General features: G+C 33.9%; 1 protein-coding gene across 2 annotated transcripts; it reads right to left on the reverse strand.

Annotated features, from left to right (window-relative positions):
- Nucleotides 1-3,614: 3,614 nt before the first annotated feature.
- Nucleotides 3,615-13,465, reverse strand: LOC112790366 (casein kinase 1-like protein 1). 2 transcript variants are annotated; one of them, XR_011879839.1, is made up of 15 exons: nucleotides 12,619-13,455; nucleotides 12,434-12,474; nucleotides 10,983-11,052; nucleotides 10,715-10,863; nucleotides 10,353-10,448; nucleotides 10,197-10,267; nucleotides 5,880-5,941; nucleotides 5,712-5,775; nucleotides 5,545-5,629; nucleotides 5,337-5,463; nucleotides 5,119-5,201; nucleotides 4,969-5,035; nucleotides 4,844-4,883; nucleotides 4,494-4,633; nucleotides 3,615-4,330 (listed from the first exon to the last, which is right to left on the reverse strand). XR_011879839.1 is itself a non-coding variant. In XM_025832727.3 (14 exons), exons 1-14 carry the CDS (start codon nucleotides 12,692-12,694, stop codon nucleotides 4,043-4,045), a joined length of 1,419 nt encoding a protein of 472 aa, XP_025688512.1. In that variant the 5' UTR covers nucleotides 12,695-13,465; the 3' UTR covers nucleotides 3,615-4,042. The 2 variants fall into 2 exon arrangements, 1 of the variants encoding a protein (XP_025688512.1); XM_025832727.3 differs by lacking the exon at nucleotides 4,844-4,883 and having other exon boundaries at nucleotides 12,619-13,465.
- Between the last annotated feature and the right edge of the window lie 1,963 nt (nucleotides 13,466-15,428).

The following is a 15,428-nucleotide window of genomic DNA, read 5'->3' on the forward strand; positions in this document are numbered from 1 at the left end:
ATTTCTTTGTCGATATTCTTCGACTAATCTTGGCTCAAGATCCTTACTTTCATGCATGATATTTATTGCCACATTATATGCAAATATTTTATTGACAATTGTCTTATTATGGTCCCATTTCTCTCCTGTAAAGACATAATTTATCGAGATCTCATCATTTTCATAATTTTCTGGTACCTTAACGTTTTCTGGCGTTAAAATTATATCATAATTTTAGATAACTGCAGGTATCTTTACTATGTCTTTTTCAACAGGAATAGTATTTACCTCTTTTTCATTTTTGAAAATTTTTGTCTTTGGAACCGACAGGCCTGCCACGCTTCTGGTGTGAATTTGCTTTGGTGGTAATTTGTCTGACTGGGACATCAATTCGAATTGAAGCATTTTCAGCTGGTACAAAGGATTTGGTTGTCCTCTTTGTATCAAAAAATGCATCAGGCAATTCATTTGCTATTCTTTGCAAATGTATAATCTTTTGAACTTCTAGTTCACATTGCCCTAATCGAGGATCCAAATGCATCAAAGATGATGCATTCCAATTAAGTTCCTTTTCAGGAAGATTATTCCCTCCCTCTAATGTTGGAAATTTTGATTCATCAAAATGACAATCCGCAAACCGGGCTTTAAATACATCTCCAGTTTGTATCTCAAGATACCTCACTATAGAGGGAGAATCATATCCAACATATATCCCCAATTTTGTTTGGGGTCCCATTTTGGTGCAAGAAGGTGGGACAATGGGAACATATATCGCACACTCGAATATTCTTAAATGAAAAATATTTGGCTGCTAGCCAAAAGCTAATTGAATAGGAGAGAATTAATGGTAATTCGTTGGCCTCAAACGAATAAGTTCTGCGGCATGTAAAATAGCATGCCCCAAGCTGAAGTTGGGAGATTTGTTCTCATAAATAAGGGTCTAGCAATTAATTGAAGTCGTTTAATAAGTGATTATGCTAACCCATTTTGTGTGTAAACATAAGCTACTGGATGTTCAACACTTATTCCATTAGCCATACAATAAGCATCAAAGGCTTGGAAAATAAATTCACCAGCATTATCAAGACGAATTGATTTGATTAGATTTTTTGGAAATTGTGTTTTTAATCGAATAATTTGAGCAAGTAATCTCGCAAATGCCAAGTTGCGAGAAGACAATAAGTACACATGTGACCATCTCGAAAATGCGTCTATTAGGACCATAAAATATTTAAAAGATTCACATGGTGGATGAATAGGTCCACATATATCGCCTTGATTCCTTTTTAAGAATTCAGGAGATTCAAATCTAATCTTTACTGCTGATGATTTTAAAATTAACTTTTTCTGAGAACATGCAGCACAATAAAATTCACTAGATTTAAGAATCTTCTAGTTCTTTAGTGAATGTCCATGGAAGTTTTTAATAATTCTCCGCATCATGGTTGTTTCCAGATGACCCAATCGGTTGTGTCAAATTATGAATTCATTTGGGCTAGTAAACTTCTGGTTTACAATGACATGTGATTCAATTGCACTAATCTTAGTATAATAATCCAGATAAGAGTGAGGGTAACTTTTCTAATATAACTTTTTTATTTAAATCATGAGCTGTGATACATAAGTACTCATGATTTTCCTCATTCATAGTTTCAATATGATATCCATTTCGGCGAATATATTTGAAACTCAATAAGTTCCTCATAAACTTGGTAGATAATAGTACATTACTTATTATGAATTTTGTTCCTCCAGGAAACAAAATTATAGCTCTTCTGGAGCCTTCTATCACATTGCCTGAGCCAATATTAGTATTAATATATCCTTCTTTTGGCACAAGATGGGTAATATATATATATATATATTACTTTTGAGAATGGTGTGTGAAATTGCACTATCCACAAGGCAAACATCTTTACTATATGTCGTTTCCATTCTCTTCAAAGACAAATAATAATAAAATGAGTAGAATATTTACGCAGTAAAATTATTTCCTTGATTGAAAATATTTTTCTAAGAAGTATAATATATACTAAAAATTTTATTGTTATTATCTTGACACATTCAATAATTTTGAAATTTATAAATATTTTATTAAACATTTTTATACATTATATTTGAAATTCAGATGTATAAAAAATAAAACTTGACAAGGAGCTCTTTACATTATTTATTTACATAAATACTTAACAATCTCACATATTAAACTATTCCATCATTGATCAAATGACCAATATTTCCTTCAGGATCCTCGAAGAAATCAGATATATCACAATGAGTGGTGTAATTTTCAACATCATTTAAAACAAAATTTGTTTCCTTTTCTTTGTCGTCTTTTTTCAAAGATGCTTGATAAAGATCGACTAGGTGCCTTGGGGTACGACAAGTATGCGACCAATGGACCTTTCCACTACAACAGAAACATTTATCCTCAATTGATTTATTTTGCCCATTGTTTCTTTCTTTATCCCACTTCTAGTGAGATCCTTTCTTGTGAACATAATTCTTCTTCCTTCCATAATTTTTTTTGCTACTAAAATCTTGCCATTTACCTCTTCTGGGGTAATGATTTGCCGCATTTACTTCAGGAAATGGGGCGGCACCAGCTGGGCGCGCTTCATGATTTCTTAAAAGTAACTCATTGTTGCATTCAGCAACAAGAAGACAAAAAAATAACTAAGAATATTTTTTTAAATCATTTTTCTCGATACTGCTGTTATAGGAGCACATTCGAGACTTGGAAGGTCGAGAAAGTTTTCTCTAACATATCGGGCTTGAAGAAGTATCATCGTCTTTTGATGATTGTACCTTTCTTAAGGTCTTTCCACATAACTGCAAGATCTTTTAATGTGAGATATTCATTTTTCAATCCTTCGTCAAGATGACGACGAAGGAAAATCATAACTTTGACTTTATCCTTCTGGGATGTATTATTTTCACCCTTAAATGTTATCTCAAAAATCTATTGAATCAAGATGGATTTTAGCATTTAGTATCCATGATAAATAGTTGTTTCCAGATATATCAAGAGCATTAAATTCAAGATGAGAAAGTTTCGACATAATAAAAATTTATTACATGGAGTCTTTCTAAAATTTGATCAGAGTCTCATGCTGATAACATGTAAAATAAATAAATAAGGAAGAGGTAATAATATAAAATAATGAAATCTAATTAGATAGCTCTAATAATAATATTCACCACTATTACTATCTCATTATAACAAGGATGATTAATATATTTACTAATATTATATGTTATAGTATATAAAGAGAAAAGAGAAAAAAGGACTTTTTATATATTGCACATAGAGAAAGAAAAAATGTTTTTATATTTTATTGTGTTTTGCTTCTCAGTTGCTTCTCTATTTATAGATAAAATAAATTTTACATTTTTAATTTTATTAACTTTGAGAAGATTCTCTGTTTATAGGCAAAGGAAGTTTTTACATTTTTAATTTCATTAACTTTGGTTTGCCTTGAGAAAATGAGTAATTTAGTATCCAAAACCAAATCAGTCGCCTATATTAATCGGCAGCCACTTTGACCATTTTGATCTTATCACAACAAAGAGATACTAATGAGTAAGGAAAAAGACAAATGAAAATATGAAATGACTAATGTCAGGTAGAGACGTCGCACGGTAATCTCCATGAACCCTTAAAATTTAGAAACATCAACTCTCATCCAAAACTTAAGTACAATGGCTAATTACACTGGTTTTGGTTGGTAATTAATAGTTTGAACCATGTGACCCACGACAGTAAGCTGTAAGCATATATGGTAAATCAAAAAATCTCACAGGAAAAGGTTACAAAATTTATGGGTTTCCCACTAGAACATAAGTGCCAGGACCTAAGCTTTATAGCAAGAACGATCCCTGCTTTAGCTGAAACTCTTTCATCTCAGCTTTATCGTTATAAGATGAAATAACAGTGAAAAAGTCATATTTCTGAGTTCAGACCTACAACCTCTTCACAGCTCACCTTGCCGACATAAGTAACTGTTGCTTTATACCTGTTAAACTCAATTTTACATTTACACAATTGTGAAAAATGTGAGAATTAAGGGGCCCTCTCATCATCTTCTAACTGCAAACGCTCCATACCCTTAACTGTACTTTCATAATTCTTGACATGGGAAGCACCTTTAGCTGATGATACTACTTTCTTGGGGTCTAAAGACCTAATAGGTGAACTTTTTCGCACACTTGAAACTCTGTTTGCTGCTCCGGGGCTAGCCTCTGCCATACGCGTACGAGGATCCAATTCGACACCAGCAAAAGTCTCACGGCTGCCAGCAGCAACTCGCCTTGATCCACTTGACTGGCCCAAGATATTGGTGCTAGATAACTGCATGATCACAGATGATAAATATTAAGTTTACAGGACAAAACAAGGGGTGGTTCTGTATTTTGATGTCACAAATGACGTTCATAATAAGTGAGTTATAAAAGGAAAAAGATCTAATTATTGAAAAGTAATCCGAATGAAACCATGAATGTGAAACACTCACCATAGCATCCTTACTAACAGCAGAATCAGGGATGACCGCATTTTTCTGCTTTAAAGAAGTTACAGAATTTAAAATGGGCCCTGATATTATTCGCCTTGAATCCACAGAAACCAGGCCAGGGGGTCTTCCTTCTTCCCCTCCTGTGAGACCCAAACACACAAATGCAATAGAAAACAGAAAGCAAGCAAATAAGTTGAGCTTGGAGAAATAAGACAGAGAAGCTATTTCAAAACCCTTAATAATAAGGAGAGAGCTAAAGTATATCAATTTTTAGAGAACAATTAAATAAATTTATGTAAGTTGAAAACAGTAAACAGTAAGCTAGGTCTAGCTTCTAAAAATTTGATCACCTGAATATGTTACAAAAGGCAAATACTTATGAAATACTATCTGAAATCGAATGTCAAAAAGAAACATAAACAAAAGTGAGAGTCAGAGAGATCATTCAAACCCTAAAGAGAATTTCAAAGGCTACCTGTCTGCCTATCAGCAGCGTTGGTCACAGGCGGAGGCATTCCAGAACTAGTTCCAGCATTAGGAGCCTTAAAAAGCGGCATATCAAAGTTTAATCTGTTGATGATGAAAAAGATCCCAAAGAAAAATATGACAAAGAAAAACTACTTACAGAAGCACGCGCTGGTGGAGTGGCTAGTTGTGATTGCTGATACTTCAAGATGGTCCAGTCAAACACATAATCAAACTGAAATCCTGTTAAAATGCCGAGATATAAGAAAATTAATACACAATATTGTCCTTATATTGAAATGGCGAATTGTATTAGACCCTCAAGATAAACATAACAAGCATAACAAAAGTAATGCTTGCAAAATGAAAATTTCAAACCTTCACGAATAAACAGGTCACGGAATATTCTCTTCAGGTAAGCATAATCTGGCCTATCATCAAACCTTAAAGAGCGGCAGTAATGGAAGTATGATGCAAATTCTGTTGGATAACCTCGACACAAGGCCTGGAATAACCAATAAACTATCACAGCGATTCACGAGATAATGGACATGCTTTGAAGGAGGCTAGTAAAAAGTAAACACACCTCTATTGAGGTAGTGACTTTTTTTTCACTGATTTTCTCATACTTCTGTTTCTTGGTTCCTGCTCTAAGTCCTTGCCAAGGGAGACTACACAGAAAATGAAATTCAAGCGAAAGGCTTTCTAGACAATACTGAAAGATAACAAGGTAGGACAGAGCACAATAATCACCTTCCTCTCAGGAAGTACATCAAGACAAAACCAAGAGATTCTAAATCATCTCTTCGACTTTGCTCTATCCATCAATCACCCAAGAAGTAACAAGCAACAATGTCTGTTAGGTAAAACCTTGCCACATATTAAACAAATGCCATGGAAGAATAAAATGACCATACATACCAATGCCAAGGTGAGTATTCATGCTAGCATATCTTGCTGTTCCGGTCAAATTCTTGTTTTCCCTACAGTATAATGATCAAATAGATTACACGACACAACCACAATACATCAATATCATCAGTACCAGCCTGGTCTAGTATAGGTAACAAAGCAATGTTAAATCTAATCACTCCCCACCAGGTTAATAAATTACTTCTAAGAATAAAAAATCAAACAATGTTATAAATGCAAAATAAATGCTTCTATGCAAATTTACTGTTTAAGCAAGAACAGGGATACATACATTATACAATCCAAACTTCAGAAACCTGATATTCAGCTCATGAAGCAAGAATAATATTTCCAGCATAGGCCATGCACCTACTTTTTATGGTCGCAGAATTCCAACTAATCATTCTATTGTTGTGTGAGGTTTTTTTTGTTTTTTTTTTTTTTGGGGGGGGGGGGGTTACCCTTTAGTACAACAAACAACAACAAAGCCTTATCCCACTAAGTGGGGTCGGCTACATGAATCAAACGACGCCATTGTGCTCTGTCATGTATCATGTCTACAGAGAGACCGTTTACATGTAGATCTCGTTTGACCACCTCATGGATGGTCTTCTTAGGTCTTCCTCTGCCTTTCGCCCTTTGTCCATCTTCCATCTCATCCACCCTCCTGACTGGATGTTCTATCGGTCTTCTTCTCACATGTCCAAACCACCTGAGACGCGATTCAACCATCTTTTCCACAATGGGTGCTACTCCAACTCTCTCCCTTATATCTTCATTCCTTATTTTATCCAATCGCGTGTGACCACTCATCCATCTCAACATTTTCATCTCTGCCACACTCAGCTTATGTTCGTGCTCTCCTTTAGCCGCCCAACACTCCGTATCATACAGCATAGCCGGTCTTATAGCGGTGCGATAGAATTTACCTTTAAGTTTTAAAGGCACTTTTTTGTCGCATATAAAACCAGATGCACTCCGCCATTTTGACCAACCTGCTTGGATCCTATGATTTACATCATGTTCAATCTCTCCATTATCCTGTATGATGCACCCAAGATACTTAAAACTTTTAACTTTTCGTAAGGTGTTCTCTCCAATTTTCACCTCTATATTGGAGTTTTCCCTTCTCAGACTGAACTTACATTCCATATATTCCGTCTTGCTACGGCTTATGCACAGACCATACACTTCTAGAGCTTCTCTCCATAACTCCAACTTCTTATTTAGGTCTTCCCTTGACTCTCCCATAAGGACGATATCATCGGCAAAAAGCATGCACCATGGCACAGGCTCTTGGATGTGCTCTGTGAGTACTTCCAAGACTAATGTGAAAAGGTATGGACTTAAGGATGATCCCTGGTGTAATCCTATACCAATAAGAAATTCCTCTGTCACACCACCTTGAGTCTTCACACTAGTTGTGGCCCCATCATACATGTCTTTAATTGCCCGAATATATGCGATCCTTACTCTCCTCTTTTCTAAAACCTTCCATAAGACCTCCCTTGGTACCCTATCATACGCTTTTTCCAAATCAATAAACACCATGTGTAGATCCCTTTTATTACTACGATACCTCTCCATCATCCTTCTTAATAGGTATATCGCTTCAGTGGTAGATCTGCCTGGCATAAATCCAAATTGGTTCTCTGTTACTTGTGTCTCTTTTCTCAACCTCCGTTCTATCACCCTTTCCCATAACTTCATAGTATGACTCATAAGCTTAATCCCTCTATAATTTCCGCAACTTTGTATATCCCCCTTATTCTTGTAGATAGGTACCAAGGTGCTCTTTCTCCACTCATCAGGCATCTTCTTTGACCTTAAAATCTCATTAAAAAGCTTGGTTAACCAGTTGATGCCTTTTCCTCCAAGACCCTTCCAAACCTCAATCGGGATATTATCAGGTCCTACTGCCCTGCCATTTTTCATCTGCTTTAGAGCCTCTTTTACCTCGAAGTCTCGAATCCTTCGATAGTAGTCAAAGTTTTGATCTTCTTCCCTTGTGCATAATCGACCAAGGCTCGGAAGAGTCTTCTGTCCCTCATTAAATAACTCGTAGAAGTAGCTCTTCCACCTTTCATTAATCTTCTCCTCTTGAGCCAACACCTCTCCATCCTTATCCTTTATGCACTTAACCTGATCCAAATCTCTCGTTCTTCTTTCCCGGCTCTTTGCAATTCTATATATACCTTTTTCTCCTTCTTTCGTGTCCAAAGACTGGTAGAGACCCTCATATGCTCTTGTTCTTGCTTCACTTACAGCCACTTTTGCCTCTTTCTTAGCCGCCTTATATTTTTCCCAGTTATCTGCATTGCGGCATAAAGACCACTCTTTAAAGCATTCTCTTTTTATCTTTATCTTTTCTTGTATACTCGCATTCCACCACCAGGACTCCTTGTCTCTTGGTCCTATTCCTTTAGATTCACCAAAACTTTCTTTTGCTGTTCTTCTAATAACTTCTGCCATCTCCCTCCACATCTCTTCCGCGCTTCCATTCCCATCCCACCTTGCCTCTTCTCCTACCCGTCTTAGGAAGCTTCTTTGTTCCTCACCTTTCATCCGCCACCACCTCGTCCTTGGGTTCTTCGTATGATGTCTTTTCCTCAACTTTTGCTCAACGCGAAAATCCATGACGAGCACCCTATGTTGTGTTGTCAAACTCTCTCCCGGGATAATTTTACAGTTAATGCAAAATTTCCGGTCAACTCTCCTCAACAAGAAGAAGTCGATTTGAGAGCTTGTCATGCCACTCTTATAGGTTATAAGATGTTCGTCTCTCTTTTTAAAACATGTATTTGCGATGAGAAGATCAAAAGTTGAGGAAAAGTCCAAAATAGTTTTACCCTCGGCATTGATCACCCCGAAACCATGGCCTCCGTGAATACTCCCATATCCAGTCACTTCTCTCCCAACATGGCCATTTAAATCTCCTCCTAAGAAAATCTTATCTCCCAAAGATATGCCTTGAACTAAACTCTCTAGATCCTCCCAAAACCTTATCTTGTGTTGTTCGTCCGAACCCACTTGCGGTGCATAGGCGCTAATCACATGAAAAGCACCTCCCTCCACCACAAGTTTGATAGAGATGATCCGATCTCCCACCCTCTTGACATCAACTACGTCCTTCTTCCACGGCTTATCCACAATTATTCCAACTCCATTCCTATTCTTCACCTTTCCTGTATACCAAAGTTTGAAACCAGAAGAATCCAACTCCCTAGCCTTTGCACCAACCCATTTCGTTTCTTGTAGGCACATAATGTTAATCTTCCTCCTTATCATGGTATCCACCACCTCCATGGACTTTCCTGTTAGAGTGCCTATGTTCCATGTCCCAAATCTCAACCTTTTGTCGCTTCGACCTTTACCTTTTCCTTTGTGAACTAGCTTATTTACCCTCGTCCGTTCACGAAAACGCGAGAACCCTTGCTCATTTAACACTACATCCGGGCACCGATGCAGCGGCTCTTGCTTTGACACCGTACTCGAGCCATACGGCGCGTTACTTCCGGGTAACGACCTAGCTTTAGCGCAATAATGTCTTTGATTCATGTCATGGGGGGTTCGGCTATATTTTTACGTTGGTTGCCGAAGACCTAACACAACCCTCCTCCTTTATCCGGGCTTGGGACCGGCTATGTACCGCAAGTGTAACATAGGCGGAGTTGGGTTACCCTTTAGTAGCAGAGATTAATTACCAACTCTTACCATATGGGTACTGGTCCTAGCCAAAAAGGGGAAAAAGGCTTAGCATTACCTTTCAGAACAGAAACAGATACGATTCATAGTCAAGTTAAACACAAATACAGAGTAGATCCCTTTCAGGTGAGCCATTTAGACCTGCCATACCCAATCTTGATTTTGTTTTATTCTTAATTTGAAATTACTATTTACACTTATTGTGTGTTGGTCCTTACAGCCATACAGTAGTCATAGACTATTTCTAGCTCTCTTTATAGGGTCTTACCAAGGAAGACCTGTAATTTTCACTCACAATGCGTAATAATAACAAGGCATAAGAGGGTTTGCATTGGTGATTCAAACAAATTTGACAGCGGTTGTATTTGATAGGAAAGTCAAGATAGCAGAAAACATAATTCTTGCTGAGAGTTGAACAAATCAGCTTTTACATCCATATTTATATGCATGCCCTAATCTTTTCCTCATACGAAGATGAATCATATATGAAAACCGGCAATTTACATGTGCCATTAATTAGCAGTTAAAATTAAGTCATATAAACTCCACATGTCATCAAGGCTTAACAATACCAGTAACCTATATTACTATCACATTCACTAAAACCAACTGAATCCTTACCTGTAAGGAATGTGTTGGTGAGTTGTACTATCTCTGTATTTCTTTGCCAATCCAAAATCAATACAGTAAACCTACATAAGATGAATGTGCATCGAAGATTTTAAGAATTGAGCATGCACTACATTAAAAGTCCACATGTAATCAACATTAAGCTACCTGGTTAGCCCGCCTTCCCAATCCCATGAGGAAATTATCTGGTTTGAGATCCCGATGTAGAAATGATTTAGAATGAATAAACTCAACACGGTTGATCTGGCATAAAACAAAAGACAAGGACAAATAGGATTTGATAAGAATATTTATCAATACAGCATTTTAACAAAATATCAACCACTCATCCATGTTATAGGAATTTAAATGGTTAGCAATTACAATCAGCTCATTAGTTACCAATGTAAAAATAGGATCTAGAAGTCCTAGATGCATCATTTGCTTATTGTATCACTTGGATGAAATAGTTCAATGAAGTTTTCTTGACTCAAACATAGGAGAATCATTGTCACCAAATAGGGCCCTACCATTTGATCAGCAAGCATGAGAACTGTCTTTAGCGAGAGCTTTCTACTACAGAAGTTGAATAGATCTTCTAGACTAGGTCCAAGGAGATCCATCACTAGAACATTGTATTCTCCCTCTACTCCAAACCATTTGATATTAGGAATACCAGCTGCCAAGACAAAATGTTTGTTAGAACCATTTACAAATTACAAGTAAAAATAGTTAATAAAAGAGAGAGGCTCAGAAAAATGCACTAATGAAATAAAGATGTAAGACAGCATTCCTTACTTCCTCCCTGGAGAATCCTGTACAACTTGGACTCATACAGCAACTGAGGATGTCTTGTGTTGACATTTTCCTGATTTAGAAGGGCATAGAGCAACAAGTAACATATATAAAAGACCAAGAGAAACATATCGGCAGCACTCATATATATTCAACATAAACATGTCAACAGTGCCAAGCGTAGTTCAAGTGAGAGACGAGTAGTGCAGATTACAGAACAGAGAAGAAAAGGAGGAAATGCCTTAATAGAGACTACTAAAAGAATCACACTCTGTCACCACCCAAGACTCTATACAATTCTTCCCATCTAGTTCAAATCCTTTGCTCTCACTTTCATCCTAACATCATTTCCTCATTCAAGATTGTCCAAATTTAGATCTTATCAAGGGGACAGAAAGTGTAGACATACAAATCATGGGATCTTAATGGATCCAAACTAAAATGCCAAAGTTATTTCACATGTAATATGCAGATATAGAATAAAGTTATTTCCCTAGAATAAAAGTCAATTTCCTAGTTTGAATATAATGCAATGTTCATAAACAAACACTCTATATGTTATCTTTTTTATAATAAGCACATGCTCCAAATGCTGCACCAACAAAAAGCATCTTCATTACTATATTAAAAATTTTAGCATAGTCCTATCCTTTTTTTAGTAGAATGTGTAGTCCTCTCTTTTTCCACATGAGTTGAATATGGACTCTAAGTAGTCCTGATATGTTAAATTATAACAAGCAGGACAACACACTACACCGTTTTAGCTGTGCTTTAGCAGTTGAATCACTTGATAACTAATAAACCTACTGCATAGTGCATACCAGAAAAATTCTCACTGCCACCATAATAATGTTTTAAACTAGAAGCATCCGTTGTTGAAGGCTAAACTCTTATGAAGGATAAAAAGATACTGATGGTCCTAAATTGTTCATTGAAGGCTTAAATTAAAAGGTCTGCAGTAGAAAAATGCCTTTAAGTGTCCATCCTGTCACCTTCCCAAAAATCTCAGCATAGATGCAGTCACAGACGATGACTTCAAGAAAAAAGGTTGGATCCAATGCATAAGGCTCCCAACTGCTGGGGTTTGCAGCAAGTAGATATATGAAGACATACCTCCACAAGCAAAAGGGTTATTTCTAGGATTCAAACCTGTGACCTAGCAGGCACGTTACAGTTGCACAAAAGCTCCCTCATGATTGACATTAAGAATGCAGGGTAGCAAGAGCAAATTAGTCCCAAACCCAAATTTCACAAACCCCCCAATACATAGCAGCGAGAAACTGACTTCACATGAAACCATGTCTCTCCCAAAACTAGTTTTATATTTTTCATGGCTCAAAAATTGTCAATTGACAATACAAAGCTGACCAATAAACAAACAACAACAAAAAAAAAAGGTACTCAAATTCATCCAATATATATATATACACCAATTGGTAAGTAGCATAACTTACAAGCTTAATTGCAACTTCCTCGTTAGTTTGAACATTAGTACCTGAAAAGATAAATAAATAACAAAAACGATCATCAACATCATCAATGTATCATCGTCATCAACAACAGAAACAACATATATACTGAAATTACGAATATGAGTTAAGAAAATAAAAAGAAATGAAAGAGAGAAACAGATATGAACCTAAATAAATCTCGCCGAAAGAACCGGCACCGATCTTCCTGCCAAGCCGAAACTTATTCGCAACGCGAGGTTCCATTAAAGTTCAACACACAAAAACTCTTTACAAAAAAAAAAAAAAGAATTCTTAAAAAAGGCAAAAAACAAATAAATAAAATGAAGAATTGAGGTTTTCTTTTGGAACCCTAAGCTAACCTAAAGCTAATCCCAGCGTCTAATTTCAGGAACCAGTATTCACAGATCGGATTTAAAAAAAAAAAAGAAAAAGAAAAAGAAAAAGAAAAAAAGGAACTCGAAATAACGGAAGAATATGAAAACACAAATATTTAAGATAATTAGTGTTTTCCAAAAACAAAAGAATGAATTGAATTTTCTTTTCTCCCTTAGGTGTGAGATCTAGGCAATGTTAGTGTGGGGTCAAAGAAGATAAGATAAAATGGTGATTACAAATAGGAGAAAAAAAATGGGATTCGTAATTACGATAGAAGAGAGGAATTAGGTTATTCTCTCTCTTTGTTTTTCTCTGTGTTGAGTTGCATTAATGTTATTGTTATGGGCGCTTGCTTTTGGTTTTGGTTCTTTTTCTTTTTCGATGATGAAGAAGAAGATACAGTGGATTGGAAGCATGAACATTCATGCAAGGATTTTGAATTTTTTTTTTTTGGGTTGGTAGAATAATATTATTAATTAATTAATTAAGTAATTAACTAATGAATTTGTAGCGTAACGAAGGATGGAGAAGCATATGTGCCGATGTGCGATGCGTTACGTGAATGTGGGTAAATGGGGAGAGAGGGAGAAAGAGAAGGAAGGTTTCGCGGCTGTGTCAGTGGTGTGGTCAGGTACTCATCACGTGACTTTTATCCATTATGTTATGTTATTGCTAATTTTATTGATATTGACATTATTATGAATTTATGATTGCTATCCAAGGTTTTGAAAATCCAAATGATTATTAAACTCTTTTAGTTATAGATGTATTGATTTAGAAATTTAATCAATTTAATTATAATCTAATTGAAATGACTAAAAATTCTATATTAGTATTATATTATGATTATAATTATTTGAGTATAATATTTTGAAAATTTACAATAATTTAATTCAGATTAAATTTATTTAGAATTAAAATTTTTTGTCATCCAAAGTTATTTTTTTAAAACACAAATATATCTTCTGATATATATTTATTTTAAATTATATGTATTATAATTTATTTATATTAATATTTTAAACATAAGTATAATATATGATAAAAATAAAACAGAAATTAAATCAAATAAATATTACAAAATAAAAATTAAATCAAAGAGATATTAAATATAAGTATAATATAATATAAGAAAATAATATTTTACTAACAAAATATTGCTTTTTGTCAACTGCCAACTAAAATAGGCATACATACGCTAATGTATAAAGTCTAGTTTACTCTTTGTAATATCGATAGAAGTAACGCGTGCTATGCCATTCGATTAAAAGCAACACATTTTTTCTTGGTAGTGTTTGTTGTGAGGTACTCTTAAGACAGAAATTAAAAAATTAAAATTTAATATCATATTTGTTAGTTTAGAAATTGATATTAAAATTTGTGTTTTTTTTAAATTTTAGACTTTTAGTATTTCTAAAAAATAAGAATACATGAAACTGAAATTTTTAGAGACGGAAACTAAAATTTTAATAACATTTTATACTTAAAATACTCTCATTTTAATTAATTAATTTTAATTTATTTTTTATACAAATTAAATTAGAGTTTTATTTTTATTTTAATTTTTATCTTTTATTTTACACTAAATAGAATATTAAATAGAATATTAAAATTTATTTCAATCTCTATTTCTAAGATTTCATCTTTCAATTTAAATCTTTCGATCTTTATCTCTCTAACTAAGGACTGACCTACATGTAATGTAGAGAAGGAATTTGTTTCCACAAAATTTAAAAAAATAATATATATATATATATATATATATATATATATATATTTCTCTTTTATATTATGTTTACTCCAAAATAAAATATAAATAATTTTCTTTTATTTTATGTTAAAAATTTTTTTGTTAAGTATAACAATAATTATATTATTAAATTTGAGTTAGTACAATAATAAAAAATAAATAAATAAACTCAAAGAATAATGATAATTAATTTTATTATATTAGTTAATTAATTAATAATTAAATTAAAATTTAATTTTTTAATTAAATGCCACTTAAAAATTATTAGTTATTTTTTACAAGATTATTTAAGATAAAAAATATATTATCTATATATTAATATATTATATTAATATTTATTATGATAGTCTTGATTATAGTAATTACTTTAGTTAAAAAATTTATTTATATTATAAAATTTATAATAAATAGACCTAACAGTTAAATACTTAAATATGAGATAATAAAAAATAAAATAATTTTTTAAGAAAATATATAAAAAAATAATATTATCATATTAAAAATAAAAAAAAGTCGTTATAAATTATTGTTTTTATTATTCTAAATATTATACTGTGGGTGTGAAATTATCTTTTTATTATTTTAAATACTATAATAAGTGAGTGCGTGTATATTTTTAGTTTTTATCAATATGTATAGATAGTTATAATTTAAATTTTTAAATATATCTAAACCAATTTGGGTTGGTCGAGTGATCAACTTAGTCGTCATCCGTTTAAGTAAGTGTTGAGAGTTCAAATTCCATCTCGTATGTGTAGTAACTCATTAGCCAATTGCAGACTCTTAAATGAAATTCAAATTCATAATGGAATAATCCTTAACATGTTGGGTATTGTAGGAAGAAAAAAAAAT

The sequence above is a fragment of the Arachis hypogaea genome, chromosome 3 (genome assembly GCF_003086295.3).
Source record: "Arachis hypogaea cultivar Tifrunner chromosome 3, arahy.Tifrunner.gnm2.J5K5, whole genome shotgun sequence".
Classification (NCBI taxonomy): Eukaryota; Viridiplantae; Streptophyta; class Magnoliopsida; order Fabales; family Fabaceae; genus Arachis; species Arachis hypogaea.

Bases quoted from the DNA above. Each gene is read 5' to 3' on its own strand.
- LOC112790366 (XM_025832727.3), bottom strand. From the start codon at position 12,694: ATGGAACCTCGCGTTGCGAATAAGTTTCGGCTTGGCAGGAAGATCGGT. The intron at 12,475-12,618 runs GTTCATATCTGT...TTATCTTTTCAG, and splicing joins TTTCGGCGAGATTTATTTAG to GTACTAATGTTCAAACTAAC. The intron at 5,776-5,879 runs GTATGTATGGTC...ATTGATGGATAG, and splicing joins GAATACTCACCTTGGCATTG to AGCAAAGTCGAAGAGATGAT.